At 51.0% G+C, this 27,023-nt stretch overlaps 2 protein-coding genes across 15 annotated transcripts in view; one reads left to right on the top strand and one right to left on the bottom strand.

Moving 5' to 3' along the window:
* The first annotated feature begins 4,522 nt into the window (after positions 1–4,522).
* Positions 4,523–21,588, top strand: Sdcbp2 (syndecan binding protein 2). Of its 3 annotated transcripts, XR_009057721.1 has the most exons (10): positions 4,523–4,591; positions 12,850–12,922; positions 14,319–14,379; positions 15,017–15,117; positions 17,239–17,397; positions 17,966–18,141; positions 18,222–18,393; positions 19,584–19,675; positions 19,919–20,552; positions 20,584–21,588. XR_009057721.1 is itself a non-coding variant. In XM_057780780.1 (9 exons), exons 2-9 carry the CDS (start codon positions 12,869–12,871, stop codon positions 19,971–19,973), a joined length of 870 nt encoding a protein of 289 aa, XP_057636763.1. In that variant the 5' UTR covers positions 4,523–4,591; positions 12,850–12,868; the 3' UTR covers positions 19,974–21,588. The 3 variants fall into 3 exon arrangements, 2 of the variants coding, with proteins under 2 accessions (XP_057636763.1, XP_057636764.1); XM_057780780.1 differs by having other exon boundaries at positions 19,919–21,588; XM_057780781.1 differs by lacking the exon at positions 4,523–4,591 and adding an exon at positions 6,579–6,671 and having other exon boundaries at positions 19,919–21,588.
* The window catches only part of Snph (syntaphilin), a 49,330-nt gene continuing 43,768 nt past the window's right edge, over positions 21,462–27,023 (bottom strand). For all 12 annotated transcript variants that reach the window (XM_057780766.1, XM_057780767.1, XM_057780771.1 and 9 more), the window contains one exon: positions 21,462–25,473. In XM_057780766.1, coding sequence (XP_057636749.1) covers positions 24,306–25,473 — 1,168 coding nt within the window. In that variant the 3' untranslated portion in view covers positions 21,462–24,305. The remainder of the gene's footprint in view (positions 25,474–27,023) is intronic.

Here is a 27,023-nt window from a genome sequence, read left to right as displayed (position 1 = left end):
TTCAACTGGGTGTCCTTGAATCATTGTTCTGGATGCAACCCAGAACCCTGCAGTTTTGCACAAGACATTTGGATGGCTCTGCATTAAGGCACTCCACCCTTGTGCTGCAGGGGCCTAGGTCTCAGTGGAGCCTCAGGCCCTCTCTGGTTGAAAGCTTTTTTTAGACTTCTCTGTAGCTGGGCAGTCCAAAACCTGCTTGATATGACAGCTTCCGGAGTGAAATGCAGGGTCCGTGGCTCGACCTGGTCCCTCCTTCCTCCTAGAATCAGAGAGGAGAAAACTGAGACAGCTACCACAGAGGGAAAGAGGAGCTGCCACCCTTCCCTTCCTCCCTCTTCCCCAGCCACGATCTCTCTCTCTCTCTCTCCTCTCTCTCTCTCTCTCTCTCTCTCTCTCTCTCTCTCTCTCTCTCTCTCCTCTCTCTCTCTCTCTCTCTCTCTCTCTCTCTCTCTCTCTCACACACACACACACACACACACATTAGCAGTTAAGGGCATAGACTCGAACTAGACTGCCTGGCTTCTAATCTTTCATTTCTTACCTTGGGCATGAAACTTAAACTCTGTCTTCAATTTCTTCGTCTGTAAAATCTTGAGAAAGAAGACTTGGAGGCCACCATTAGACACACCACCTTCACTTGATTACCAAATATCTCACTTGAAGGTATCGTCTCAAAACAAACTGAAGAAGTGGGCTGGCACATAGAGCAGTCAGCGTTGGGAAACCATGGCCACAGTGACCACATGGTCTCTTAAGCACTAGTCACATACTTCATACTCGAGAGTGAAAACTCCATCATCCCATGAGCCACCAGCCCACCAGTCCATAGGAATAAACCCTACCAAGTTTAACCTTCCTACATTCTTCAGACTCCAGCTGAAGAACCTTGATTCTCATTGGAATTTCCAGTATCAGCTAAAAATGTCACTCTTCAGCTGTCTGTAGATGTTCATAATATACTCCCCAACCCCGACCATGTCTTGAGTTTAAAAGCTTAAAGTTTAGAAAGATGTCCACATACAGTTCATTTTAGAAGGGTCTCAAGTTTGCTAAAAGGCTTTTCCAAGTAAAAGTGGCTCTCGGACTGGGCATGGTGGCACATACCTTTAATCCCAGCACTCGGAAGCCAGAGGCAGGTGGACCTCTATGAGTCCTATGCTAGCTATCGTCGTCTACATAATGAGTTCCAGGCTAGCCCTCTCAGGGAGGGATGCAAAGAGGGAAGAGGGAACAGAGGTGGGAGAGAAGTTACCTTGCAATAATTGCCAATAGTTCTTCAGCTAGGGTAGGGCCTCGGGTAGGTCACTCCATGATCCATACTGGAATTGTAACTGGCTTGAATGCATACAGGTAACCATAGCTACCGTGGATTTATGTGTGTAACAGCCATGTGCTATCCAGAGAACAGCATTTCACAGCACCCCTCCCCATCCTTCATGTTTACTATTTTGAGACAGTCTTGCTTTGTATCTGGCTGGCCTGGGATTCACTGTATAGCCCAAGATGCAAGATGGTCTCCAATCCAAGGAAATCATTGTACTTTATTGTACCAAATGCATGCACTACCATGATCAGCTTTAGTAATGCTTCCAAAATTAGCTTTATATGCTACAACTCTGTAAAGCTTGCAAATAACCTGGCAAGTAGAGAAATAGCCATCCCGATTCAAGGAAACTATCCATCTTGCTGTTGCTACTTCAGAATAACTGGCAGCTAGATGTCCCCAACTCCATTTTCTCCATTGCCTCTTCCTAGAGGTATCTCCAATGTTCTTTCCACCGACGCTCTGCCTGCAGGACACGTGTACAACTCAAGTGGTTTGGCTAGCACACATGTGTCAATGCAATGATCTTCTCTTGGCATCAACCTCCAGGCTGGTCTCAAACTCGGTGATCCACATGCCGCTGTCTCCTGAGTGCTGCGATTAAAGACGTGTACCGCCTTGCCTGTGCTCTCCTTAGGACATTTGCCTCCTGCGACTCAGACATCTTCAAAGCCTCTTGTTACTCATCTGTCACATGGAGTCCTCCAGATTGCCCTGGCGGCCACAGCTCTCAACGTTGTGGTCCATTCCTCTCTTGTCACACAGTCATACCGCTCTAAGTCCATCTTAAGTCATAGAGATGGGACTGTGGCAGTGACCTCCTTTTTCCATGTCAAACCATGACTAATGCATGTCGGGATGGGGACAAGCCTGTGGAACAGGTGGCTGTGGAAAACCCAGCTCAGAGATTTAGAAACCAGTGTGATGTCAGAGTCTGGGACTCACCTCCAATAACCCAACCAACTCTTCCTTTAAGTATGGGTGAATATTTAAGTTCTGTAACTGTTTTTGTCTTTTCTAGGAGGGACATGTGTTCTTTGAGTAAGTACTTACAGAGTCTTCCATGTGGCATTCATGATGCTAGGCCTCAGGGGTAAGAAGCTCACAGACAACACCCTGCCAACATGGAGACACAGGATTGTTACCTCATAGGTCAACTTGAGGTGACAGTTGCAGCCTGCAGCCTCCAGGTGAGCTGAGGATTCTTTTTTTTTTCCTTCCCAAAACAGAGTTTCTCTTTATAGCACTGGCTGTCCTAGAACTTGCTTTGTAGAACAGGCTGACCTCGAACTTAAAGAGATCCACCTGCCTCTGTCCCCCGAGTGCTGGGATCAAAGGTATGCGCCACCAGCACCCTAGCACCCTGCGTGCCTGGAGGATTCTAAACAAGCCATGAGCTCAGAGCGAAGGTGCCGTGGCTGGTTGCTCAGGTCTGCCACAGCACTGTCAAGGAGCTTCTGAAGGAATGCTGCACATTTAGCCTCCAGTGTTTGAAACCTATTAATATTATTCTTGCAAGTCTATAAAAAACAGAACTAAATCCTGGTCACAGCCCTGGTTGTGGTATTTATTTTGAGAACGTCCTTTGTAGATCTAACATGTAGGCCATGCACTCAAGGAACAACAGGTTGAGTTTTCAGTCTTTGGGAACATAAGCGATACAAGATGATGATTCTCAGAGTCAGAGGCGAAAGGCCACGTGAACAGGGGTGTCAGCCATTCCTGGGATGTGTTTCGTGTGCAGCACTCTGGGCTGTAGGCTCCTCACAGGCAGGCAATGTCTCTGGATCTGCTGTTAGTACAATCCTGCCAGACTCATCATGGGAACTGTGAGGTGAGCCTGCCTGGCAACCATCCCTGATACTCGCCCCACCTTGAGTAGGCAGGTGCACTCAATTCCTTAGGGGATTGCCCAGCACATGACTCCTAGGTTCCTCTGTAGACAACGTCATCCAATTGTGCCCACCAGGAATTCCTCCTCCTCTGCTTAACTTGACGTTCATATGATTATTTAGTGGGATAAATATACATTTAAAAATTTCAAAATTTAAAACGCACAAAGGAGCTGGACATGGTGGCGCGAACCTTAAACATAGCACTTGGGAGGCAGAGGCAGGCGGATCTCTGTGACTTCAAAGTCAGACTGGTCTACATAGTCAGCTCCAGGCCAGCCAAGATCACATAGAGAGACTCTGTGTCAAAAGAAAGAAAAATGACAAGGGCTGGAGAGATGGCTCAGAGGGTCAGAACACTGGCTGCTCTTCCAGAGGTCCGGAGTTCAATTCCCAGCAATGGCATGGTGGCTCACAACTATCAGTAATGAGACCTGGTGCCTTCCTTGCCAGCAGTACATTGTATGCTTAATAAAGAAATAAATCTTTTTTTAAAAAATGACAAAAAGAAATAAAGAAAAAAACATTGTCAGTTCCTTAATTCTCCTTCCAGGAGACAGTTAATTTTTTTTTTTTTGGTTTTTCGAGACAGGGTTTCTCTGTGGTTTTGGAGCCTGTCCTGGAAATAGCTCTTGTAGACCAGGCTGGTCTTGAACTCACAGAGATCCGCCTGCCTCTGCCTCCCAAGTGCTGGAATTAAAGGCGTGCGCCATCACCGCCCGGCAATCAGTTAATTTTTTAAGGATCCATGTTTACTGCTCTCTTGGGAAATTGATAAGCATGACTGGCTGGCTGGCTCTGTGGGTAACGAGGACCCCACCACCCATGTGAGAGCTGTGAACAGCTGCACACATCTGTAACTCCAGCACTCCAGCACAGGGGGTGTAGAGACAGATCCCAGGGGCTTGCTGGACAGTCAGCCTACCCAAAATGGTGAGCCCTAGGTTCAGTCAGAGACCCTTTCTAACAAGTACACTAGGTCACAAAATATGGCCACCCTAAAAAACCCAGGCTGTTTATCCCACTGCTCTCCAGTCAGCTGACTTCCCCCTCAGCAGAGCGAGGCCTCCACAGCCAGGGCTGCCTTCCTCACAGGGCCGAGTAACCCTGCTTTGCACACCTACTCCTATCAGCTGTGTATCCCTAAGCCCACCTCTGTGTCTGGAGTAAGGCAGAGGCCTCATGTGAGCCTGGTGACAGCTCTGTTTACCTAGCCACAGCCTAACCTGGGCCCATCCCAGTTCACTGTGAGTCAGCTGAACAAGGGGCGGGCACCACCCTTCCTGGAGCAGGGATCCAACTGGAACACAGGCCACCAGCACATCCCGAGAGACTCTGCAGTGACCGGAGAGGATACAGAACATCTGGCCAACAGGTAAGAACAGGATCTGTGTTGGTTGGGACCGAGGAGCTAAGCAAGACCTGGTCAAAGGCAACTTCTTTCCTCCCTCGTCCTGTGGTCTAGGACTTCCTGGGCAGTTCCTTTCTAAACGTGTTTTGCCCTTGGGTGCACAGCCTTCCTCTTCTGACCCCAGGCGCAGGCATTGTCTGAAGTGAATGATTTTCTGCCCTTCTCTATACTTCTACCCATGCCTCAAGTCTGTTCCGCCACTAGCCAAGAGGCCACAAAGGCTGTGGCTCTCGGGTGCTCAGACTTCGCTAGTGGCTCTCTCACTCAAGAAAGGCCCAATTCTCACCGAGACCTTCAAGCCCTCCAGGACCTCTGTCTGGAGGTCTCCCGTCTTCGCGGGTTTCCTCCCCCGGAGTCCTCTGAACAGCTAACTTCAGTCTCAGGTCAGATGTCCCTCCACACAGAGGACACTCTCAGCTCAGGGTGTATGCAGTGGCCCTGCCTCCCTGGACTGCTCTTGCCCACCCTGCCCTTTAAGCTTTTGCTCAAACGCCTCTCACCCCACAGCAAGTCTCCCTAGTCCTACCGCCTCTCTCTGCTCTCCATCCCGCTTCATATTCCTCCTCAGTTCTTCCCCCACCTGGCACAGCCTGCAGAGTCTTGGAGCTTTTTAATTCAGCTCTTCAGTACGAAGTCCCTGCTTCAAAGAGTGACAGTTTTGCTCACTTCTTACTGCTGCTGTCCCAAACAGTACCTGGACTTAGGGGGTGCTAAGAACGCATGTGCCCTGAGCAGACAGCTAGTATGGAGTTGCCTACCTGTGCTGGGCACTGTGCTAGATGGTCTCTATGTGCATCTCTTTAGCTAATCTTCTAACGCCCGGATAACTCCGTGGTGAAAGTGTTATTACAAAAGAAATGCCGTAGAGCCTTGCCCCTTTTCTGCTTTCAGTCAGACGGAGGCAGTAGGTTGGGCCTCTCTCTAACATCCCAGCTTGCTCTGCCTCCCCTGGCCCTTCACTGGGGAAACAGCATTTCCCGAGTCCGGTTCCCTCTGGCACAGTGCAGCCCTGAACAGAGAGGGCACATGCTTGTGGCTTAGCAACAGCCTCCTCCTTGCAGATTCACCAGATCCCTGGGCTAATTTGGCCTTACAGGAGCTATTTACTCTGCCACAGTAACCCACGCTTCTGTGTTCTGAAGGATGGATGAGCTGTCCACAGGAACAAGTGGGAGTCCCAGAGCTCCAGCAGCTTGGAACAGAGTGTTCTCCAAGTTCAAAGACAGGGGCTGATGGGCCCCCTTCCAGCCCTGCTGATTCCACAGGGTCTTACTGCTGATACGCTGTGGGTGTTATTGTTGCTTATGATATGGAGAGCTATGGAAAGCTCTGGGGTGGAATCGGAAAGGTGTGGGAAAGGAAAGTCCCTCCAGGCGCAAGGAAGAAGAAGCTAATGACTTGTGGGAACTGAACAATCTCCCTGTCACAGGACTGTCTGTGTCCCTCATTAGGGCTGTCGCTTCCCTTTCTATGCCCAGTTATTCTTCCAAGGACTTTCTACACATTGCTGCTAGGTGTCAGGTGACATTCCTAGAGAGATGTGAACAAACATCACCAATGACAGACCAACTAAAAGACCCCACGGCTACCGTGGCAAAACCATGGAGTTTAGTGGGGTTGAAAGAGCCTGGGTGACTCGAAGGCAGTTACGTCACAGAAGAGCCCACTCCAGCAAGGATAGTGACTGCAGATCACTCCTCAGAAGAGCCCACTCCAGCAAGGGGAACGACTGTAGATCACCCCTCGGAAGAGCCCACTCCAGCAAGGGGAGCGACTGCAGATCACCCCTCAGAAGAGCGTCTCTTCCCTGACAATTGCTCACTTGCTTATATAACCTCGGGGAGGGCTTTGCGGATCACACCTTTCCGAGCCTCTCAGAGTCTCCTGTGCTTCCTTAGATTTTCCACTCCCTTCCGGGTTGGGGCTGTTGTTTCAGTTGGGAGGAAATAGTGGCCCACTAGGTGTCACAATTCTCTTCCCAGTGTCTGCTTTTCTCCTCCTCTGACTTTAGGAAGACTCTGGGCTTGGCCAGTGAGGATGACAGGTAAACTCTATAACATGGTGGGATTTCAGTCCAGGGAAACGCAGAAGGCCTGGCTCAGTGCTTCCCAAACATCTGTCAAGTGAATAATGACTAGGGAATACATGAGATGCTGTGGTCTAGAGGGAAAAGCTTTGAAGAACCTTGGGGGCTGTGTGGGGGTAGGATATTTTAGAGGGAGGCTTAGAACGGAGCAGTTCGCCACATGAACTGCGGATGGCATTCAAGACAGGGAACAGCACTACAGAGCATGCATGCATGGAGGAGCAGGCTCGGGGAGCAGGCTGAGTTCTAGAAGCAGCAAGCCGTGTGAAATGAACGAAATGCAGTGAGCGACAGAGACATGCCCGCCAGGAGTCATTCAGGACATTTTTGAAGTCTGAGATTAATTCTGATGTCAAGACCTAGGGGTCTCCCAGAAGGTAAAGGCAGCGGCTGAGGGTAACTCCCAGATTTCTGGTGCAGCCCGTGAGTGTATTTGGTGGGGCTGCAGTCAAAATTTGGGAAAACTTCAAGAAAGTCTCTTGAAGGTAATAAATATCCAAACAGCAGGTGGAACTCCCTAGCCAGGAATAGTCCATTCTCCCTTCACTGGCCTAAACTTCCCATGCTCCATGGGCATAGGCGGGTCTTCTCCCTCGGAGACGGCCTTCCTTGCTTTTCCAGCTATTCCCCTGAACCCCATGGAGTCCATTGCCTGAGTCCCTTATGAAGGGTGATCCCTCAGCCAACTCCACTTCCCTGGGCAGCAGGCAACCAGTAGTTTCATCACTGGTGGTTGGTGCCTGTAGGTGTGTGTGCGGGGTGCATTTTCAAGCAGGGCAGGTCAAGAGTCAGGGTAAGCGTGGGAGAGAAGGGACATCAGAGGCAACACCTAGGGATTTGAAGGCGCTTCTAAACTAAAAGGGAGAGGGACTCTCCTTTTCAGAACGAGCAGCGGGGCCCGGTGTGAACTCTGTTCTCCTCTCCCATCCACTGCTGCCTTAGTGCCCAGTAAGTCAAGCCGGGTGACCAGCTACGACCAACAAGGGGCTCTCGGGAGACGCACCGGCTCTGAGTCTCTTTGGGTACACACGAGGAGGGAGGGCTGCAGAGCCTGATTGGTCTTCGCGTCCGGTACTCTGCTGTGTTGCTGGACTCTGGATACCGAAGCCAGAAGGAGATCAGAGGCTGGGTGGATTCTACTAGCACCTTCCCCAACTCAGCGGCAATAGGGGTGCTATGGTGGCTCAGCAGCCGCGGGGTATCCTGGGAGCCCACAGCAAGAGGGCCGGGCGCGCATGCGCCACTGGCACCGCGCGTAAGCGAGCGGGATTTCTGTTGTAGCCCACACGGATGACGCGGCTTCCGGCTGGGCTCTGAGCTTTGGGAGTGCGAAGTGTAGGCAGCTTGTGGGGTGGGTGGTCATGGAACCGTGTGACGTAGGTGCGTACGGAGGATGGTCCCTGCACAGTTGGAACGCTCCCAGATCCTTAGTGCGTGAAGTGTGCAGAGTCTGTGCCTACTCACTCCGATCTCTAAAGAGAAGGGGCGGGTCACAGGGTTGTCTTTGAGTTACTGCCCAGGCAAGGACGCCTTGTAGTGAGGGGTAGAACAGCAGCTTGCAATAAAAGAATACCGACCAAGCAGCCTGCAATAAAAGACTGCACCGCCCCTTCTAGTGGACTCTGGACCTCTTTTCTCTCAGAGGGCAACTGCAAAATGCGCCTGCTCTATTGCTGTACTGTTAGAAAAAGGTAGACATAGTTGGGCAGTGGTGCAGTCCTTTAATCCCAGCCTCGGGAAGCAGAGGCAGGCGGATCTCAGTGATTTCGAGGCCAGCCTGGTCTACAAAGTGAGTTCCAGGACAGGCTCTAGAGAAACACAGAGAAACCCTGTCTCGAAAAACAAAAACAACAACAAACAACAGAGAAAGGTAGACAGGGAGGTCTAGAAGCCGACATAATAGTACCATTCAGTAATAAACCTTGTTGGGGGAAAGCTTTGAGATCACAGGAGCCATGGTCAGGCCTTGACAAGGGAGAGCATTCGGAAGGATGGCGTCTTCTACTAAAAACAACATGATTAGGGCTTCCTTTCAAAACCTGGAGAGGAACAAGAGAGACAGAGGAGACAGAGACAGAGAGAAACTGTCATAGACAGATCAGGGAGGCGTGAGCTGTGGGAAACTATTTGAGTTTTATGTCCTTTCAGAGAGTGGCAGAAAGTGCCACACCACATGATTTAGTCTAGGAGAGACCATGTGACAAGGAGCACAGAGGAGCCGGGTTCTGGGTAGGATCATAAATCAGGCTGAAGGATCTGGTCCCCTAGAGTGATCATCTTAAAGGGGCAGGCCCATGATCTGACATTTCATATTTAAGGAACTACACAGGATTAAGGCACACAAGGTGGGGGCTGGGGAGATGGCTCAGCACTCAAGAGCACTGGCAATTCTTCCAGAGGACCCAGGTTCAATTCCCACCACTCACATGGCAGCTCACAACTGTCTGTCACTCCAGTTCCAGGGCACCTGACACCCTCATACAGACGTACATGCAGGCAAAACACCAATGCATATTTTAAAAACAAAAAAGCCTCACAAGGTGTATTTAGACCTCTGGTTCTTGGTTCCATTCTTAAGAAGGGCATGGCCATGACAGAACTTAGCTTTACAAGGGGAAGAGTGGAAGTTCAGATGTAGTGCCTCTGCCATACCATTGTATTATCCTCCATGCACAGGGTTCGAGGGGTTCTGCAGCCAATGAGAAGGCCCTCTTGGGACTCCCTGTCTAACAAACTGCGGGACAAGTAGAGTCAACTACAAGACTGGTTAATAAACAGGATAAGGACACAGGGGGAGCACTACGGCATGAACCAATCAAAGCAGGCTTCCTATGTGAAGGATCCAATGGTTTTAGACTTGAGAATTGTTAGGAATGAGCTGGACAAGGACCAGAGGTTGCGATTCAGACAGTCCCTGTCAGACAGAGGGACTACCATTCTAAGGCTGAGAGACAAGGGAGAGAGTGACATCCATGCCAGTATCTGAAAATATTTCATTGTTGCAGTAGTTGAAAGTAGGGGTTGGGGGAGCAGAAAGATGTGGAACTGGGGAGTGAAGTCGAAATGGCAAACAAAAATCTACTGGAGCTCAATGCCAGTGAATAAAGTGGCTTAGGTATAAGAGGCGATGGAGAGTGGTGCCCGCGCACACTGGAGTCTGGGGATGTTCAGCTGAAGCTTCAGTTGCCAAAGCTTCCTGCTTTTCCAGGACCAATGAGAAGGGTAGCATCTACAATTCTGCATTTAAGCAGCAAATTGTTAAATATTCTGCAAGGTCAAGTACAATTTCTTTATATATGGCCTGCGGACTACCAGTTCCATTCCAGAGAAGATTTAGGAAGCCCTTGAGGCCATTTTAGGAAATATAGGCTATGTTCCAGGGAAGCTAATGGTGTGTGTGTGTGTGTGTGTGCTGGCTATTTTCATGTCAACTTGACACAAGCTAGGGTTGTCTGAGAGGAGGGAACCTCTGTGAGAAAATGCCTCTCCATAAGATCTGCTGTAGGCAAGCCTGTCGAGCATTTTCTTGATTAGTGGTTGGTTTGGGAGGGCTCAGCCCATTGGTGGGTAGGTCCAGTCCTGGGCTCAGCCCATTGGTGGGTAGGTCCACTCCTGGGCTGGTGGTCCTGGGCTCTATAAGAAAGCAGGCTGAGCAAGCCAGTAAGCAGCACCCTCCATGGCCTCTGCATCAGCTCCTGCCTCCAGGTTCCTGTTCTTTTTGAACAGGAACCTGGTGTCCCTCAATGGACTGTGATTCCGAACATGAAAGTAAGAGAAACTCTCTCCTCCCCAAGTTGCTTTTGGTCATAAGTTGCTGTGTTTCATGACATAATTAATAAACCTAAAGCAGAACTTGATAGCAGGATTGTGGGCTATTGCTGTTGTTTACCATATTTTGGGGGAGGATTGTGGAAGGGCTTTGGCACTTTGGGCTGGAAAAACCATTGAGTGTTCAGAGTTTGGTGAGCTATTGAGAGAACTTGAAGATTAGAGGATAGTGCCAAAAGCAGTGAAGATGGCGGAGACCTGGCTTGCGAAGTTTCAGAGAGAAGTAAAGGCCCTAGTGGGGCTGGTTGATATTTTGAATTAAGAATGTGGTTCTGGCCAGCTGGGACTAAAGACTCAGCTGTAATTAGTAAGAGACCAGCGCCACTGAAGTAAATAACCATCACTTCCTCGGCCAGTAGATGCTGGCCAGCTGGAACTGAGAATTAGAGGGGATTAAGAGACCCACGTTAGTCAGGTGAGATCTGGGAAGCGTTTCCTGAGATCAGCACACAGAAGCTGTGTTCTAGACTCAGCCAACGCTGTACCATGAGCTGGCAGCTGGGCTTGGTAGTGTAAGACTCACCCCAGTGGTACTGGTTTTGGAGGTATGAAGGGGTCATGGAGAGCAGCTGGCAAGCAGCACTCCTCCAAGGCCTCTGCATCAGCTCCTGCCTCCCAAGAGGCCCGGGGCTTCAAGCAAAGCCACGGCATCCTGGCTTCATGCTTTAAAAGGCCTGCTGCCTACTGTCTGGGAAGCGGAGAAAGAGGAAGCCATGGCCTATTTAGGGGATGCTGTGGCATTGATGAACGACAGAACAGTGAAGGAGGTCTGTATGGCAGAGACGTGGGTGGGAGGGACTTGATACTACATGAGAAGGGTGGGGGAGGGTAGCTAAGGCGGACATGACTTGAGGCAGCAGGTACAGAGGGAGAAATGACTCATGAGAATGCTCTCAGTGCCCTGTAGGTCATGCAGGGTCATGGGGCTGGTTTCACACATCATGGTGCAGCCTAATCAGTTCCCTATGCCACTTCCTGGCATTCCTGTTACATGTGGGTCAGAAGGACATACCTTGACCATGAATAGTGACCATGAACTGGAAAGGCAGGGGATAGCTGAAGAGTTTGAGGTGGGTATATAGCTCAGAGCCTATCCTGGTGATAGAGCCCAGTGTGCAGGGCAGTGACCTTTACCTAGGAGGCAGGTCCAGCAAGAGGGAGGTGACAGGGAGGTAGGGTGTGGTATCCAGCTGGAGTGAGTGGCCTGCTTGGCAGAGGGCAGGAAGTATGACAGAGTCAGGGGTGCCAGATGATGACATAAGTCACAAAACAATCCCTCACCAGATCAGAATTATGAATAATTATTTATTTATTTAAGGGGAAAACTTACAGATCGCTTAGACTCCATAGGATAGAATGTTTATTAAAACATTTAGCATAAGTTCCTTGCTTAATATTGTTTATGCTGGTTGTAATTCTAATTATACTTGACATCTGTTCCTAGTGTATATAGTTTTGTATTGGGTTTGGAACTCTCTTATTTAAACAAAAGGGGGAGGTGCTGTGGGAGCACATTCCACTCCTTCAGCCAATAGCCTTTAAGATACCAGCCCACTTGGGCATGGTCTCTTATACTGTAAAAGCAGAGGTAAACATGCGCCCGCTCTCTTGCTTCTGGCTCCCACTTCCAGGTGCTAGACTCTGTTCCTGTTTGCACAGAGGACTGTTGTCTAGGACAGTGATCTGTAAGTTTTCCCCTTAACTCAATAGCCCTTTTGTTACTCATAATTCTGAACTGGTGAGGAATTGTTTTGTGACTTAGGTCATCAATGATGGTTCCATCACAGCATCACAGCAGCAGCTCTGCCTAAGACAGTGGTACACTGTGGAGCTGGAACACTCATGATGGAAGGAAGGGCTGGGAGTGCCTAGAGTCTCCCACCTTTCTGTTTCAATGCTAAGTCCCAACCTCCTTCTGGTTGTGAGTGGTGCTGTTCCAGCTGCCAGCCCCATCTGGTGTGCAACAGCTGCTCCATGTGCACCTGCTAAATTGGATGTGGATGTGGTCACTGGTTCACCTGACCTTTGACACATGGCCCTTGATCCTACCTCTTCTGGCTACATCTTGAATGATCCACTAGGTTTGTTTTCTAAGGTTCAGGATCAGTCAGATGTGGGATTTTATGGGTGGAGATAATGAGCTTGAGACACAGACTGCAGTAAATCCTGGCTCTTCATCCCTAACATGGGACAGCAACTCCTGGTGGTGGTCTTAGAGTGCTGTGGGGTACAGGAGCCAGCTGTCCTGCATTTTTTCAGAAGGTTGGGAACTGCATCCTCAATCTTCCTCACCCTCTCTGCTCTACAGGGCGTTTCGAGGAGCAGGTATGTCTGTCCTGTACCCATCTCTGGAGGACCTGAAGGTGGGCCAAGTCATCCAGGTAAGGAAACAGGCTCCATTCATCTAGAGTCCTTTATGGTGACCTTGGGAATTAGCCCAAGTAACTAAAGCTTGTCTTGGGGGATGCTGGGTACTGGGAGCCCTTGGAAAGTCCTTGGAAGCCCTGGGACCAGTGCAGAGGCTGATGCAGTGGCTCTCAACCTGTGAGTCGAGACACCTTTAGGAGCTGCATGACCCTTTCACCGGAGTCATCTAAGACCATCGCAAAACACAGATGTTTACATTACTATCCATAACTGTAGCAAAAATGACAGTTATGGAATAATAACAAAAATAATTTTATTGTTGGGGGTCACCACACGTGAGGAACTGTATTAATGGGTCACAGCACAAGGAATGATGGGAACCACTGGGCTGATGGGTAGAGGGGAGAGTCCAGGAGTCAAGGCCCATTGAGAGGAAGAAAAAGTAGCCACAGTCATGTAGGTTCTGGCACTTCCGCATCCTCTGAAGGAGCACCCGAGGTGCCAGCCAGTTTCCCCAGGAAATGCAGGGTTCGGCGTGCTCAACTCCAGACAGCCTCTTCCAGCCCCTCTGAGTTCCTAGAAGTCGTTGGGAATTTCAGGCTTTCTCCCTGAGTACTTGGTGGGGAGTTGGGCTTTCATGCTTTCGCTGCCATGGGAAGAAAATAGTTGGTTACAGGCTCCAGAGAAATGCATGCCAGAAAGATGCATGTCCAAAGAGGGCACATTAAGAAAGATTTATTTATTTTTATACTTTGTATACGTGTTTTCCCTGCATGAATGTATATGTACCATGTGCATGCCTGGTACCCACAGAGGCCGGAAGAGGGTGTCAGATCCGCCGCAACTGAAGTTATAGACGGTTGTGAGTTGTGATGTGGGTGTTGGGAACTGAACCCAGGTCCTCTGCAAGAGCAGCAAGTACTCTTGGCTGCTGAGCCCCATTTCTCATAAGCTATAAGAAGCATACTATTTTTATTTTTAATTGACACTTTGTGGCTATGCATATTTGTAGGGTACGTGTGACATTTCCACCTGTGTACACTGTACTGATCAGATAGGGTGTGGGGGGCTGGCACATCGATCATTCCAGGCTTATGTCAGTTCTTTGGGCTTGGAATATTCAAATTCCTCCAAGCTATTTTGGAATATTAGCCATTGCTGGCTGTGCATCATAGTTGCTCCACTGAGCTACAGAGCACAATCCATTTAGCTTTGGTGTGAGTGAGCGCATGCAGTATTTGACTTTGTATACCTGGCATATGTAGAGGCTACATTTACATGTGGTCTGAGGCATCGAGCACCCCGCCACCACACGTCTACAATCATCCTCAATGCTCAGAGTCCCGCCTCAGGGAGTCCCAGGCTCCACGAGTCCCAGCTACAGCTATCAACTCTCCACGTTCTTTTCAGGCCCAAGCCAGAGCCACACCCACACCGTCGACCTCCATGGCTTCTGCACCCCCGCTTTCAGGTGAGGGAGTCTGTCCCCAGTGTCATGGAAGCTCCAACTCCATCACACACCCCAGCACTGCCGGGCTTCTCACTAGGCATGGAAGGCAACTTGAGGCTCCTATTCCTGGGCAAGCCTCCCTCTTCTGGGTGTGTGCACTGTCCTGACCCTAAGGATGTGGCCCAGTATTCTGGCCATTTCTCACCTGTCACTTGGTAGGGCTCGTGTACAATTAACTTTTACCCTTTGAGGAAACATTGGAGAAACTGACAGTGAGGCAGAAATTGCCTGATTTGGTGCTACCATAGGCAGACCATCTGGGAAGTGCGGAATTTTGAGGGTAGCCCTTATAGAAGCCCATAGCAGTCTTGGGTCAGCCCCACGAGAGAAACTGGAGCCCATGGTTCCCCTTTTCTGTGCTCTGCTGTCTCTCTGAGCTGCCTTTCGTCATGGCCTGTGGTCCCTGGTAGTCCGGCACCTGCTCTGGCTTTGTGTCCCCTGTCCAGCTGATGCCGAAGCAGTTGAACTGAGTACCTCAGTGATGCCTGAGGCTGCTCTTAGACAAGGGTGCTTTAGGCCTTTGGCAGAGCTGGCCTGTGCCACTGGCAAGCATCCCTGGGAGCTGCCGAGTGACACCTTGTCTCCTCCTTCCCACCAGAGTTGTACCCAAATTTGGCAGAACTGGAGAGTTACATGGGGCTGTCCCTCTCTAGCCAAGAAGTCCAGAAGAGCCTGCCTCAGATTCCAGATGGTGACAATGTAGGTATTTGTCTCCGGCCTCAGCTGACCACTAAACATCTAGATCTCACCATTTAAGAAGGTGTGTGTGTGTGCATGCATGTTCATGTGTGCATATATACGTGTGTCAACCCCGCCATTTATAACACAGATGCACTGACCCTGACTTATGATTTTATTTATTTATTTATTTTTTTGAGATGAGGTCTTACTGTGTAGCCTTGGCTAACGTGGAACTGGCTATGTAGACCATAGCTTCAAAGTCATAGAAATACCTGCCTCTACCTTCCAAGTGCTGAAATTAAAGCCATGCACCACTTCTGTATTTTGTTGTTGTAGACAGGGTTTCTCTGTGTTTCTCTGGCTATCTTGGAACTTGTTCTGTAGATCAGGCTGCCTCTGCTTCCCAAGTGCCATGATTAAAAGCATGAGCCACCACTGCCTGGCTTCCTGGATGTTTTTTAAAAAAGATTTGTTTTATTATATTTTTATGTATATGATTATTTTGCCTGCATATATGTGTACTACATGTGTGGTTGGTACCTGAGGAAGCCTGAAGGGTATGGCAGACCCCTAGAACTGGAGTTCTAGAAGGTTGTGAGCCACCCTGTGGTGCTGGGAACTGTAAGAGCAACAAGTTCTCCTAACTGCCGAGCCATCTCTCCAGCTCCGTACTCAGAAATGTTTATTATTGTACTTACTTTCAATGTTTTCAACTTTTTGTGTTTTTAAATAGTAGGTTCCTGATAACTTGCAACTCCGTTTCACCAAGTGTTGCTGTCATAACTGCAGTATAATATCAGCAAGTCCAATAATTTACACTAGGAGAGTGTGTCTATAGTTCTGGGTAGGACCATCTCTCCTCAGGAAGACCTTCTATCCCTTTGTGGTCACACTTCCTCCTTCCGCCAACCCTCTAGAACTCTAGGCAACCTTCTCTTCCTTTCCTTTCTTCCATTCTTTACTCTTCCTCCTCCCTGACTTTTTATTTCTTTGGCAGTACTGGGTACCTTGTGTAAGGATGTCCTACCTCTGTGCCATACTCCCAGCCTTGTTTTCTGTCTATAATTTTATCATTTCAGAATGCTATATAAGTGAAAACCAGAAACTATGACTCTTTGGGGGTGTTCTATGTATGTGTTAGTTGTGTGTCTGTGAATGTGTGTGTGTGTGTGCACGTGTGCGGGCACACATGCATACTAGGGTTGATGTCTTGCTCTAGCCCTTTTCACCTTTATTTTTTGAGACAGGGTCTCACACTAAACCTGAAGCTCATCGATTCAGCCAGGCTGGGTAATGAATGGCAGGGATCCTCCTGTCTCTGTCTCCCCAGCTCCCTCACACCAGGTGATAGATGCATGGTCGTGTGCCTAGCTTTTGATGTGGATTCTGAGAATCTGAATTCAGGTTCTCATGTGTGCATAGTTGCCACTACTTACCTGCCAAGGACAATTTTATAGTCTCTTACAATTGCATACAGAGCTGTTATATAAAGTCTGTTTTATAGATACAAGTTTCCTTTTTTGGCATAACAGCCTGGAATCTGCAATTGCTGCACAATGTGATAAATGTATGTTCACAGGCAGCTGTCAGGCTCTTTTCTGGAGGGGCTGTGCATTCTCCTCTTCTGCCAGTGGTGCCAAATGCCTGGTGTCACCACTAGTTATGACAAGTCTTCACCTGCAGTTTCCTAATGGCTTTTCTGTCTCCTAGAAGGAGCCATTCATTAATTTTTATTCTTGGTTCAAGACAGTCAAACCTAGTCTTTCATTTTCATGGCACATCATTTGCTGTGAAAATATCCTTGTTTTAAGTGAATTCTAAGTGGATCTTTTCTTGATATTCATTTCCTTTGGAAAATAAAGGAACCTTTATTTTCTCTCTTCCTGAACCCAGCTTCCTTTCCCTTTCCTCTCATGTTTAGGAGTATGGATTGTGATGCCCTCTAGTGGCAGCATCAAGCTCAGTTCCTTTTCAGCCTCTGCAAAGTGTGTGTGTGTGTGTGTGTGTGTGTGTGTGTGTGTGTGCGCGCGCGCGTAACTTGGACTGTTTCAATCTCTTATTCATCCTTCCTGGAACCCAGAGACCCTTGAGGCACGGGCCCCAGATGCCTGTCTAACTCCCCACTACTATGTCTACTAGATGATGGTCACTAGCCCTGGGCCTGGCCAGGTGGTAGCACCAGTCTCTGGGAACAACCTGGGTGTGTTGCGTGCAGAGATCAAGCCTGGAGTGCGTGAGATCCATCTGTGCAAGGACGAGCGTGGCAAGACTGGACTGCGCCTGCAGACTGTTGACAAGGTAAGCCAGGTCTGCGGAGAAGCCCCATGGAGGACGGTGTGCCCCCCTCTAGTGCTAAATAGCACTTGTCACAGTCCCAGGGATACAAGCTTCCCTTTGGGAAAGTTTCCAGGCAGTCTGAGATGGCATAGTGTACAGGGACCTCCCCTCCCAGGGCTTAGAGAGCCCCACAGTAAGGAAGGTTGAAAGCGGGTACCTTAATACCTGAGGCCTCAAGGCTGAGCCTAATTGCAGCAGGAATCCTCTGTAAGTCCCATACTAGACTCCTTTTTCTCAGAGCCCCCATTTCCTGCAACCCAATTCCCATGGGTCTGGCTTCCTGATGACTGCAGAGAAAGTCAGCCAGATGCCTTTGGGAAGGGTGCTACAGGAGAATTGAGTGTAATGCTGAAATCCCAATTCAGCGTACTCTGTGGGTTCTGGTGTGTTTTCTCCTCCAGGAAAACAGGGGTAACCTGCGTATCCCCCTGCAGATCTTAGATTCCACTACACTGTAAGCTCACAGGGTAAGGGGAAAAGAACATCTTAGAGGGGCCAGGGGTGCTGACTCTGGAGTCTTGCTTCCCAGGGGCTCTTTGTGCAGCTGGTTCAGGCCAATACCCCCGCATCCCTCGTGGGCTTGCGCTTTGGGGACCAGATCCTACAGATTGATGGGTGTGACTGTGCGGGGTGGAGCACACACAAAGCTCACAAAGCCTTGAAGAAGGCATCGGCTGAGAAGATCGTCATGATTGTGCGGGACAGGTCAGTAGCCAGGTCCCAGCATCCTCCCTGCCTGGCCCTGGCCACACCCACAAGCCCAGCTTACTGTTACTCTCTACCAGGCCATTCCAGCGGACTGTCACGATGCACAAGGACAGCTCAGGCCAAGTTGGCTTTTTCATCAAGAAGGGGAAGATTGTATCTGTGGTAAAGGGAAGCTCTGCAGCCCGTAATGGACTTCTCACCAACCACTATGTGTGTGAGGTGAACGGACAGAACGTCATTGGGCTGAAGGTAGGCAGTGGTGTAGCTCTGCCGTGAAATGCAGGCACTGTGGAGATGGTGGGGTTGGGACGGCTCCTGTTTGCGCAGGCTGTAGAACCTGCCAACACCTCAACATCCCCATCCTAAGGTAGATGGGGACTTTAGTATGCTGTGTGTGTGGCACTCTGAGCAGTGTCAATCAGAATGAGTAGGTGCCCGGAAGAATTCACTCTAGTTACTAGCATGCAAGATAAGATGTGCCGGTGTGTGTGTGGGGGGTATTGCAATGTGCAAGGACGTGGGCACACCACAAGGACACCTCCTCCTCTGTGCGGTGCTTCTGTTTGGAGGCTGATCACGTTCAGTAATGGGGTTTCCTTTAGAAAACTGTGATTTGGAAATCCGTTTCTGGCCTTGACTTATTCAGAGAGGGTAGGTGAATTCTATCTTTACAGAGCAAGAAGGTACACACGGCTATAGGCCCTTGCTGTAGATGTGGGAAGAGAGGTGTCTTCTGGGAATGGGCAGTAATGAGCTGTGGTTTGAGACTTGAACAAGTGAGGGCAACTCAGTCCTGACTCACGCCACTATGGTGGGAGCACCTCTCCATCCCATGGTGCTTGTGGGGTAGGTGGTGGCATCTCACACCTGCAGACACACACAGGTGGGCCCTGTGTCTCCCATAGGAGCCCACATGTCAGCAAAGCAAAATGATGGTCACTAGGACCTGATCAGGGACCAGAGGCTTGTTACCGTAATTGTAGTCATTTGGTGAACACCGTTTGCATGGAGACTTGTTTTCTTCATGGTCTTACTAGTCAGGAGGTATAGGTGAGGACCCATGTGGCTGGCTCGGACTGGTGAGCCAGCAGGAGCCTGAGGACACACGTAGGTGGACCTAGTGTCCCCCACAGAAGCCCACGTGTAACTGTGGCTAGCTAAGTTGGCCGAGGCTGGAGAATCACATTTGGGGGGTAAGGCCCGCATGGCTGGCCTTCAAGAATGGGAGGCCAGTGCCATGGTCCTGTGACCCTGCTATTCTCAAATGAGAGGAACAGTAGCTTCCCTGAGATGTCCAGGGTCCCGGGCAGCCAGCTGCTGCAGGCAGGTGTGAGGTATAGGTGGTGTCCTCTAGGAACAACCATGCTGAGCTACCTACCAGTCAGGTAGCAGTGCTATTCTTGCTCCCCACGATGACCAATCATTTTCCTCCTCTTCAGGACAAAAAGATTACAGAGATCCTGACCACAGCTGGAAACGTTATCACACTGACCCTCATTCCTACTGTGATCTATGAGCATATGGTCAAAAAGTAAGGCTGTTAACCCACCTCTGCCCTCTGCTCTCTCTCCATCTCCTATGCCCTGGCAGCCTCGGTGCTGACCCAGAGCTCCGTCCGCTTTGTTCTATCTTTGACTCTTCTTCAGTTCATGGTGGCTAGTGGCTTCTCATGACCTGAAATCCTTAGAAGTGGGGGATGAGTGGGGCGGACAGGCTGGGGTGGGGGTGAAGGACAGCTGCCAGTTTCAGCCACTGTCATTGTCGCCCTGTCTAGGTTGTCCCCGTTGCTGCTGCAGCACACCATGGACCACTCCATTCCAGATATCTGAAGTCACAGGGCAGCCCAGGCCTCCCGCCATTCTGCAGCGAAGATGGCAACCGTTGCAGATAGCTTGCTGCTCGGGTCTGGGCATTTCAGGGGCATGTCCCATGAGGATACATAGTGGATGAGTCTGTCATTGCTGTTTCCTGACTCCTTGGATCCTGATTCCTAGCTATGCTGCGGCACACGGTTCTCTGTGCCCCAGATGCTGGGCACTTAGGCAGAACAGCAGAATGTCACCGAGTGCTGCTGGGTCCCTTTGCAGACTTTTGCCTCTTCTAGAAGTCAGTCACTTGACAGAGGAATTCCTTGTGTGTCGCTTTCATTGATCTTTATCACAGATGTGTATAGATCACTTGTGTGACCCTTGACTGTCTGCAGGTTAGTTGTGACCCTTGACTGTCTGTAGGTTAGTTGTGACCCTTGACTGTCTGACACAGGTTAGTTGTGACCCTTGATTGTCTGTAGGTTAGTTGTGGCCCTTGACTGTCTGTAGGTTAGTTGTGACCCTTGACTGTCTGTAGGTTAGTTGTGACCCTTGACTGTCTGTCACAGGTTAGTTGTGACCCTTGACTGTCTGTCACAGGTTAGTTGTGACTCTTGACTGTCTGACACAGGTTAGTTGTGACCCTTGACTGTCTGTAGGTTAGTTGTGGCCCTTGACTGTCTGTAGGTTAGTTGTGGCCCTTGACTGTCTGTAGGTTAGTTGTGACCCTTGACTGTCTGTCACAGGTTAGTTGTGGCCCTTGACTGTCTGTCACAGGTTAGTTGTGACCCTTGACTGTCTGTCACAAGTTAGTTGTGATCCTTGACTGTCACAGGTTAGTTGTGACCCTTGACTGTCTGTAGGTTAGTTGTGACCCTTGACTGTCACAGGTTAGATGTGACCCTTGACTGACTGTCTGTCTGTAGGTTAGTTGTGAACCTTGACTGCCTTTTGAATAAGATTGGATTTTAAACACAGCAACTTCCCTTAAAGTTTCTGGACATTCCAGAATCCCAGGTCCCATGGCATGGGACATGACAAGGCTGCTTTTCCTTTTGGACAGTGACCAGGCCATGGTCTTATCTGTGTCTCTGAGAGCAGCAGTTTGTCTGTGTGTCATGGCATGCTTGCCAGTCTGTCATGGGATGTTGGTGCTGAGGGTCAGGTGGCTGTGGAATGGCAGGGACAGGCTGATTTGGGGACCCTGCTTGAATGGGCATGGCTGTTTTTGTAGCTACAGAATGGGCCAAAGAAGCCATTTCAGGACTGCTGGGCAGAACTGGAATATTGTCCCAGTGCTGGGCAGGATGTGACCTGGGATCAGGGTGGGAATTCTAGATCCTGTACCTAACCCCATGGGCAGAGAGGCCTGAGTCTTACACATCAGGGCCTGGTGGGGCTGAGCCAGCCAATAGCTGGTTCCATCTGTGTTGGGTGCCATGGTGAACTTCTCACCCACCCTAACCCACTTAGAGAAATGACACAGTACAAAGACACCAGGCTGAGGGGCTGTGTCTTCATGCTTTAATTCAGAGCTGTCTGCTACAGGCACAACTCTGTCTGAACAAAAAGACAAAGGTGACCGAGAGTCAAGACCCCACCCCACAGCCCCCCTCCTGTGTCCCCTGAAGTTTCTGTCAAGGGAATAGCCTAATGTGAGAGTGCACGGTGGCCTGTTTGTGTCGTCGTCTAGTTCAGAGGGGACTGAGTTCCCTGGTGGAGGACCCTCAATAGCCTTTGGCCCTAGAGCCTGGGATCTGCTGTCAGCGCAGGTGGGAAGGGGTCTCAGTGAAAAGCTATGGATGCTACCTGCTTGAAGACATTGGCCATGAACTCTGCTCAAGACTGCCTCTGTTCAGGAGTCCTCACTGAGCCCTGACAGAGGGCTCCAGAACTAAGGAGCCACTATTTCAAGCCACTCCGCTTGAAATAGTAATTAGAGAAGGTAGTTCCCGGGGACACTTCCTCAAGACCTTGTCAGCTCTGACTGGAGGCAGGGGAAAGGAGCACCCTAAACATTTCTGCTCCAGGAGCCAAGGGCAAGAGGGCAAATCGCAGCCTATGGGGGTGGCCAACTGGAAGGAAAGGGGGAGCCTTGGGAATGAGCATCTACGAGGGAGCCTGGCCCAGGCCCAACTTGCTCTCAGCCCCCTTCTCCACGTCTGAAACCAGCAGGCTGCTGAAGTGTCTACTTCCAAGCCCACCTTCTGCCATCGCAGCCCCTTTTTGCAGATTCACGACTCTGAGCTTATATACACTTAGGAGCAAGGCCTGTACCCCAGCCTGCAGGGATCCAGGCTCACCCAAGGACTGGGTAATAATCTGCTCACTCCACTGGCAAGGAGCAGAGCCCTTCTGATAGGCAGAACTCCCAGAAGAGGACCCCTGCGAGACGGGGCTAGGGTCGGAGCAGGAGCAAGGACGGTCAGTTTCACTTACTGCCTCTACAGACCCGGGCACTTTGCAATGGCTTCTCCAGCAGCAGGAACAGAGTGGACCGCAGTTCTAACCCTGCCCAAGTTCACCAAAAACACGAGACACGACAAGAAGGCCCAGACAGCAAGACATGGAACAGAGAGGGGCTGTGAAGTTGGACTAAATGCCAGTGGTGAAAAATATATGGATTTATGTTGTCAAATATAGTTCATACATTTATTTTCTCAGCAGAGCTTCGACTGTTGCTAAGGAGACATATGGAGCTCCAGGAGTGCAGGAGGCTGGGTCCGTAGCCAGTCCTGGCTTGGCTTTGGATCAGTTTTATTCCGTCTCTCCATGGCACCACCCCAGTGTCCTATGGGGCAGCCCCAGCGAGGCCTCAGGCATTTGGGTTTGGTTCAGCTGGGGTAGGGGTGCTCCACCAAGGACGGCTGGTCTGAGGCCTCAGCCAAGGTGGGGGAGTTTTGGAGGCACAAAGCGCGTGGCAGAGGGCTCTTGCCCTGATGGCTAGGCTGGCTGCCCACTCCCAGTGCATGCAGGTGCCCTCGGGGGAGGGCACAGAGTGGAGGGGCAGAACTCATGAGTCAAGTAGTGGCCACTGGAGCAATGGTGAGGGCAAGTGACCTCAGCAGAGAACCAGAGAGGCTTCTAGGTCAGAGAGTGAGATGCAGGCTTCTACTAACTCCCCGGTGTGGGCCAGTCAGGTCTGACCTCTCTGGAAAGTAGAGGGAAGTGAGGATCAGGGCATCTTCCCAGGCTGACTGGGCCTGGACCAGGAGCAGCCCAGGCAGGCTCCCACTGCCTGGCCACGCCCCTGATTAGGAAACATGCCCAGGGGACCCTGCTTTGGCATGGATAGGCAGATGTTGTGACTTTAGAACCCCCTTCAGATTCCTCCAGATGGCCACCTTCCTCTGGAGACAGCTGGGTCAGATTCAGAAACCCTCATCCCAGAAAACAAGCCGCTTGGGGGTTCTGGGGTGGGCAGGAAACCAAGACCCTAAGGGAACCAAGTGCAAACATAGGTAGGGTCAGGCCAAAGGGGCCTGGGGCAAGGGGCTCCTGACTTTCCCAAATCGCTGAGGTACCTCTAGGCTACAGATGAGATGACTCATCTCAGAAGGTAAAGGGCCCCTAGAGCCGCTCGCCTTCCCTTCTCTGTGCTGGCAGATTCACCCAATGGAAGCTGGGGCTTGGGGAAGCACTCTCTCCCAATCCGTAATTAGTGTGTCAGGGGTAGCAATGGGCATTGGACAGCTCATGAAGATCAAACACACCCAGGAGTCAAGAGGAAAATGGACTGTGGGGGAAAGGCCTGGAGAACAGACAGACAGACACAGAACCTACCCTGCCCTCTCCCCCTCCTGCCTGAGCTGGTCCTTCCAGCTGGATCGTACTTTTGTATCCCAGGACAAGGGAGGAGAGGCTGGAGCTTCAGTGGGACCTGGGCAGCCAGACCCTGCTTAGAGTGGTTCTCTGCATTTTGAGTCCTGGCTGCCTCCATTTGAGGAGCTAATACTGGTCTAGGAGCCAGAAGAGAAGGCAAGGGGTGGCCTGGGAGAGAAGACATGGAGTGGGCTGGGTGCTGGAAAGGATGGTGCAAGGGAAAGGCAGGTCCCCAGATCAACACAGCCAAAGACTTTCTGAGCAGAGCCTGCCTTGTCTGAAGTCTGGGTGGACAGAGGGGCCAGAGGGGAGCTCTTACCAGTATCTCCCTCTTCAATTGGCCACCTTTACCTCTTCTCTCAGGCTTTGGGATTGCCTTCCTGAGGCCCTGACACTATGAACATCTGGGGTTGGGGGCGCTATTCCAGACCTGAAAGTAAATTAAGAGGATGCCCATGGGGGTGTGAGGGCAGCAAATGGCATCCTACAATCAGTGGTCAGGCTGCCAAAAGCAGAGGGCTGGCAGCCACCTCAGAGCTGGGAGCCACCCGCTGAGCTGGAGCTTGGCTGGCTGAGTGAGCGGCAGCTGATCCTACGGATGGAGTGCAAGGCCACTGTGCAGCAGCCCCGCAGCAAGGAGCTGATGTTGTAAATGGGCTGGCCCTGGCGCCGCTGGGAGCGGCAGAGCCAGGCCACTGTTGGCACAGCCGGCACTACCACAGCTAGCAGATCCACAATGTAGTGGCGGCTCCAATAACTCTTGGGTTCCTTTTCAGTGGCAGCTGCCTCCTCCTCCTCTTCCACGGGACACACCACACTCACTGGTAGTCCCGGGTTGGAGTTGGCTGCAGGCCGGTGTATAGTTGGCCCACAGGTGATGGGCTCTGGGGCCTCAGGCTCGTCACCCACTGTCACCACCACTGCTGAGTTGGGGTCCCTGGGCCCTGAGGGGTGGGGATCCAGCTCTGAGTGCCTGTCCTTGGGGACTGTCCCACACACCTGAGCCTGGCCTACTTTCTCTAGGATGGTGTCCAGGTCAGGCTGGTACTGCACGAAGTCTGTCTGGATGGCCCGCTCCTGCATGCAGCTGGCTTGCACGCCGGCCTCCATGCCGCACAGGAGCTTCTCATAGGTGTTGCTGGCAGGGAAGCGAGGGCCCAGGTTGAAGGAGCTCTGCAGCGAGGCTTCCTCAAGGCCACAGTCCACTCCTGATGACAGCAGGCTGCTGGCCTCCAGGGCGTCCGTCCGACTCAGTGTGTCGTCAGCAGCCACAAGTCCACTGTCAGCTCCATCCTCAGCAGAGGTGCTGGAGGGGTCCCCTGGCTGGCGGTCACCACAGACAGCTGGGTCACTCAGCTTGGTGTAGGTGGAGCTGCGGGTGAGGGAGCGTGCCGGGGACCCACCAGCCGACTCCCCGGTTCCTTCCTCCTTGGCTAGTCCATTCTGGGCTACTTCCATGCTGTGCAGCAGCGTCTCTAGCTTCTTGTTCTGGATATTGATATCCACGAAGTATTTCTGTAGCCCTTTGTCCTTGTCAATCAGGTTGTTCTTGACAGTGTCGATGACCTGCTTGAGCTGCCTGATCTCCTTGCGGGCCTCTTTCAGAGCCAACTGGGCTTCCACACGGTGGCACTCCTCCTCAATCCAGTCCTCCTGCATGCGAGACAGCTGAGTCTTCAGGTCATCGATCTCTGTGTCCCTGTGAGCAAAGGAAACACGCTAGCTCTATAGCCTGGCCTCCTGACCTGTCTGTCATTGCTGCTGTAGAGAGACAAGGGGATGTCACCAAACACAGATGGCCCTCGAGTGGGGTGGCTCAAAGCTAGAGACGAAAGTGGGGAGATGTAATGCCTCCTCTTCCTTTCATCCTACTGGGAGGAGGAAGGGTGGGTGGAGCCAGGGGCCGAAACGGGAGAGACTCCCTTGAGAGGGAGGAGAAATGGCAGGAGGGACACATCCCTATCTCAGCACTAAGCCAAGCCTTCACATCATCGCCTCCAGAAGAGACTACATGGATCCTTAATTATGAACCCACTGCTATAAAAATGTAATAAACCCTTAATGCGAAGCGGCAAACACAGGAGAGGGATATGGTTTCCTAGTGAAGCAGCTTGTGAGTGTTTTAAGAGGACAGACGTTTGTCCCCAGACTCCCAGGGCGGGGTGGTGACGTGAGAGAAATGACCACCTTTGGTGTTGGTGGGGGAGCCCATGATTTTACAGTTTCCTCTTGCAGAACGCCCAGAAGTGAAATGAGTTGGAGGAGGGAGACTGGGTGGCTCTCCTGTATGCATCCTAGAAGCTTCTTATTCTTTACTGTCAAGAGAGGAGGCTGAAGAGATGGATGAGAAATGCAGATACCAGGAGAAGAGCCGTGCCAGTGAGAGGAACAGCAGCAAGACTCCCACCCAGAGAGGCTAAGGCCTTTCAAGTCCCGAGTCACAGCTGGATCCGGGGGTGCTGAAGAGGGAGGTGATTAGTGAACCCTGCCACAGTGGCTAAGGGGAAACCAGGGTGACATTCAGTGGACACTGACTGCAAGCAGTGGGAAAGCAGGACACTCACAGGGCGGGGGGCTTACCACTCATTCCTTACCGGGACCCTCTTCGCCATGAGCTCCAAATCTCCCCTGGAAGCCTGGTTTAATGAACAAACTACCAATGCCAAGGCTACCACTGGGGGGTTGTGAGCCTAGCAGAGTGACTGTACCACACAAGGAACCACAGATTTTAGATTGGCAGTCCCACTCGGGAATAGGCTCCAGAGGTCAAGCAATATCCTCTGGGAGGGTCTGACCACTCCACATAGTATAATTCAGCAGTGGGTAGGGGAGGGCAGTGAACTGGAGCTACCTGAGTGACAAGAGCAGGCAGGTAACAGGCATGGGGTCCTTGATGTCCCTTCTCTTCCTCAGGGTGGAGTATCTCTGCTTCCCATTCGTGCCTGCCCTGGGAGGAACTGGGCATGCTCAGCTTAGCCGCCCCTGTGCTTCTCTTCTTGGAGCCAGCTAGACCTCAGGGACAATGGCTTCCCAGTCCTGAGCTGGACTGAAGCTATAGGAATAACATTTGAACCTCCCCTTAAAAGAAGGGGTCAGCGAGGATGCAAGACAGAAGAAACGGCACCTCAAAGTGGGAACACAGCATCCACAAACACGGAGGCGGTTGTCAAAGGAAGGCTAGCACAGAAAGTATGCCTGGCTATTAACTAATACCTGGAGGGTGTGAGGAGAAAGGCCTTGTGCCAAGGA

Source organism: Chionomys nivalis, chromosome 9 (assembly GCF_950005125.1).
Source record: "Chionomys nivalis chromosome 9, mChiNiv1.1, whole genome shotgun sequence".
In the NCBI taxonomy this organism is placed as follows: domain Eukaryota; kingdom Metazoa; phylum Chordata; class Mammalia; order Rodentia; family Cricetidae; genus Chionomys; species Chionomys nivalis.
This window is presented reverse-complemented; position numbering and strand designations above follow the sequence as displayed.

Excerpts from the sequence above, each read along its gene's own strand:
- Sdcbp2 (XM_057780780.1), top strand. The coding sequence starts at position 12,869 with ATGTCTGTCCTGTACCCATCTCTGGAGGACCTGAAGGTGGGCCAAGTC. Across the intron at positions 18,142-18,221 it reads GTCATGATTGTGCGGGACAG|GCCATTCCAGCGGACTGTCA; the intron begins GTCAGTAGCCAG and ends ACTCTCTACCAG. Across the intron at positions 19,676-19,918 it reads TATGAGCATATGGTCAAAAA|GTTGTCCCCGTTGCTGCTGC; the intron begins GTAAGGCTGTTA and ends CGCCCTGTCTAG.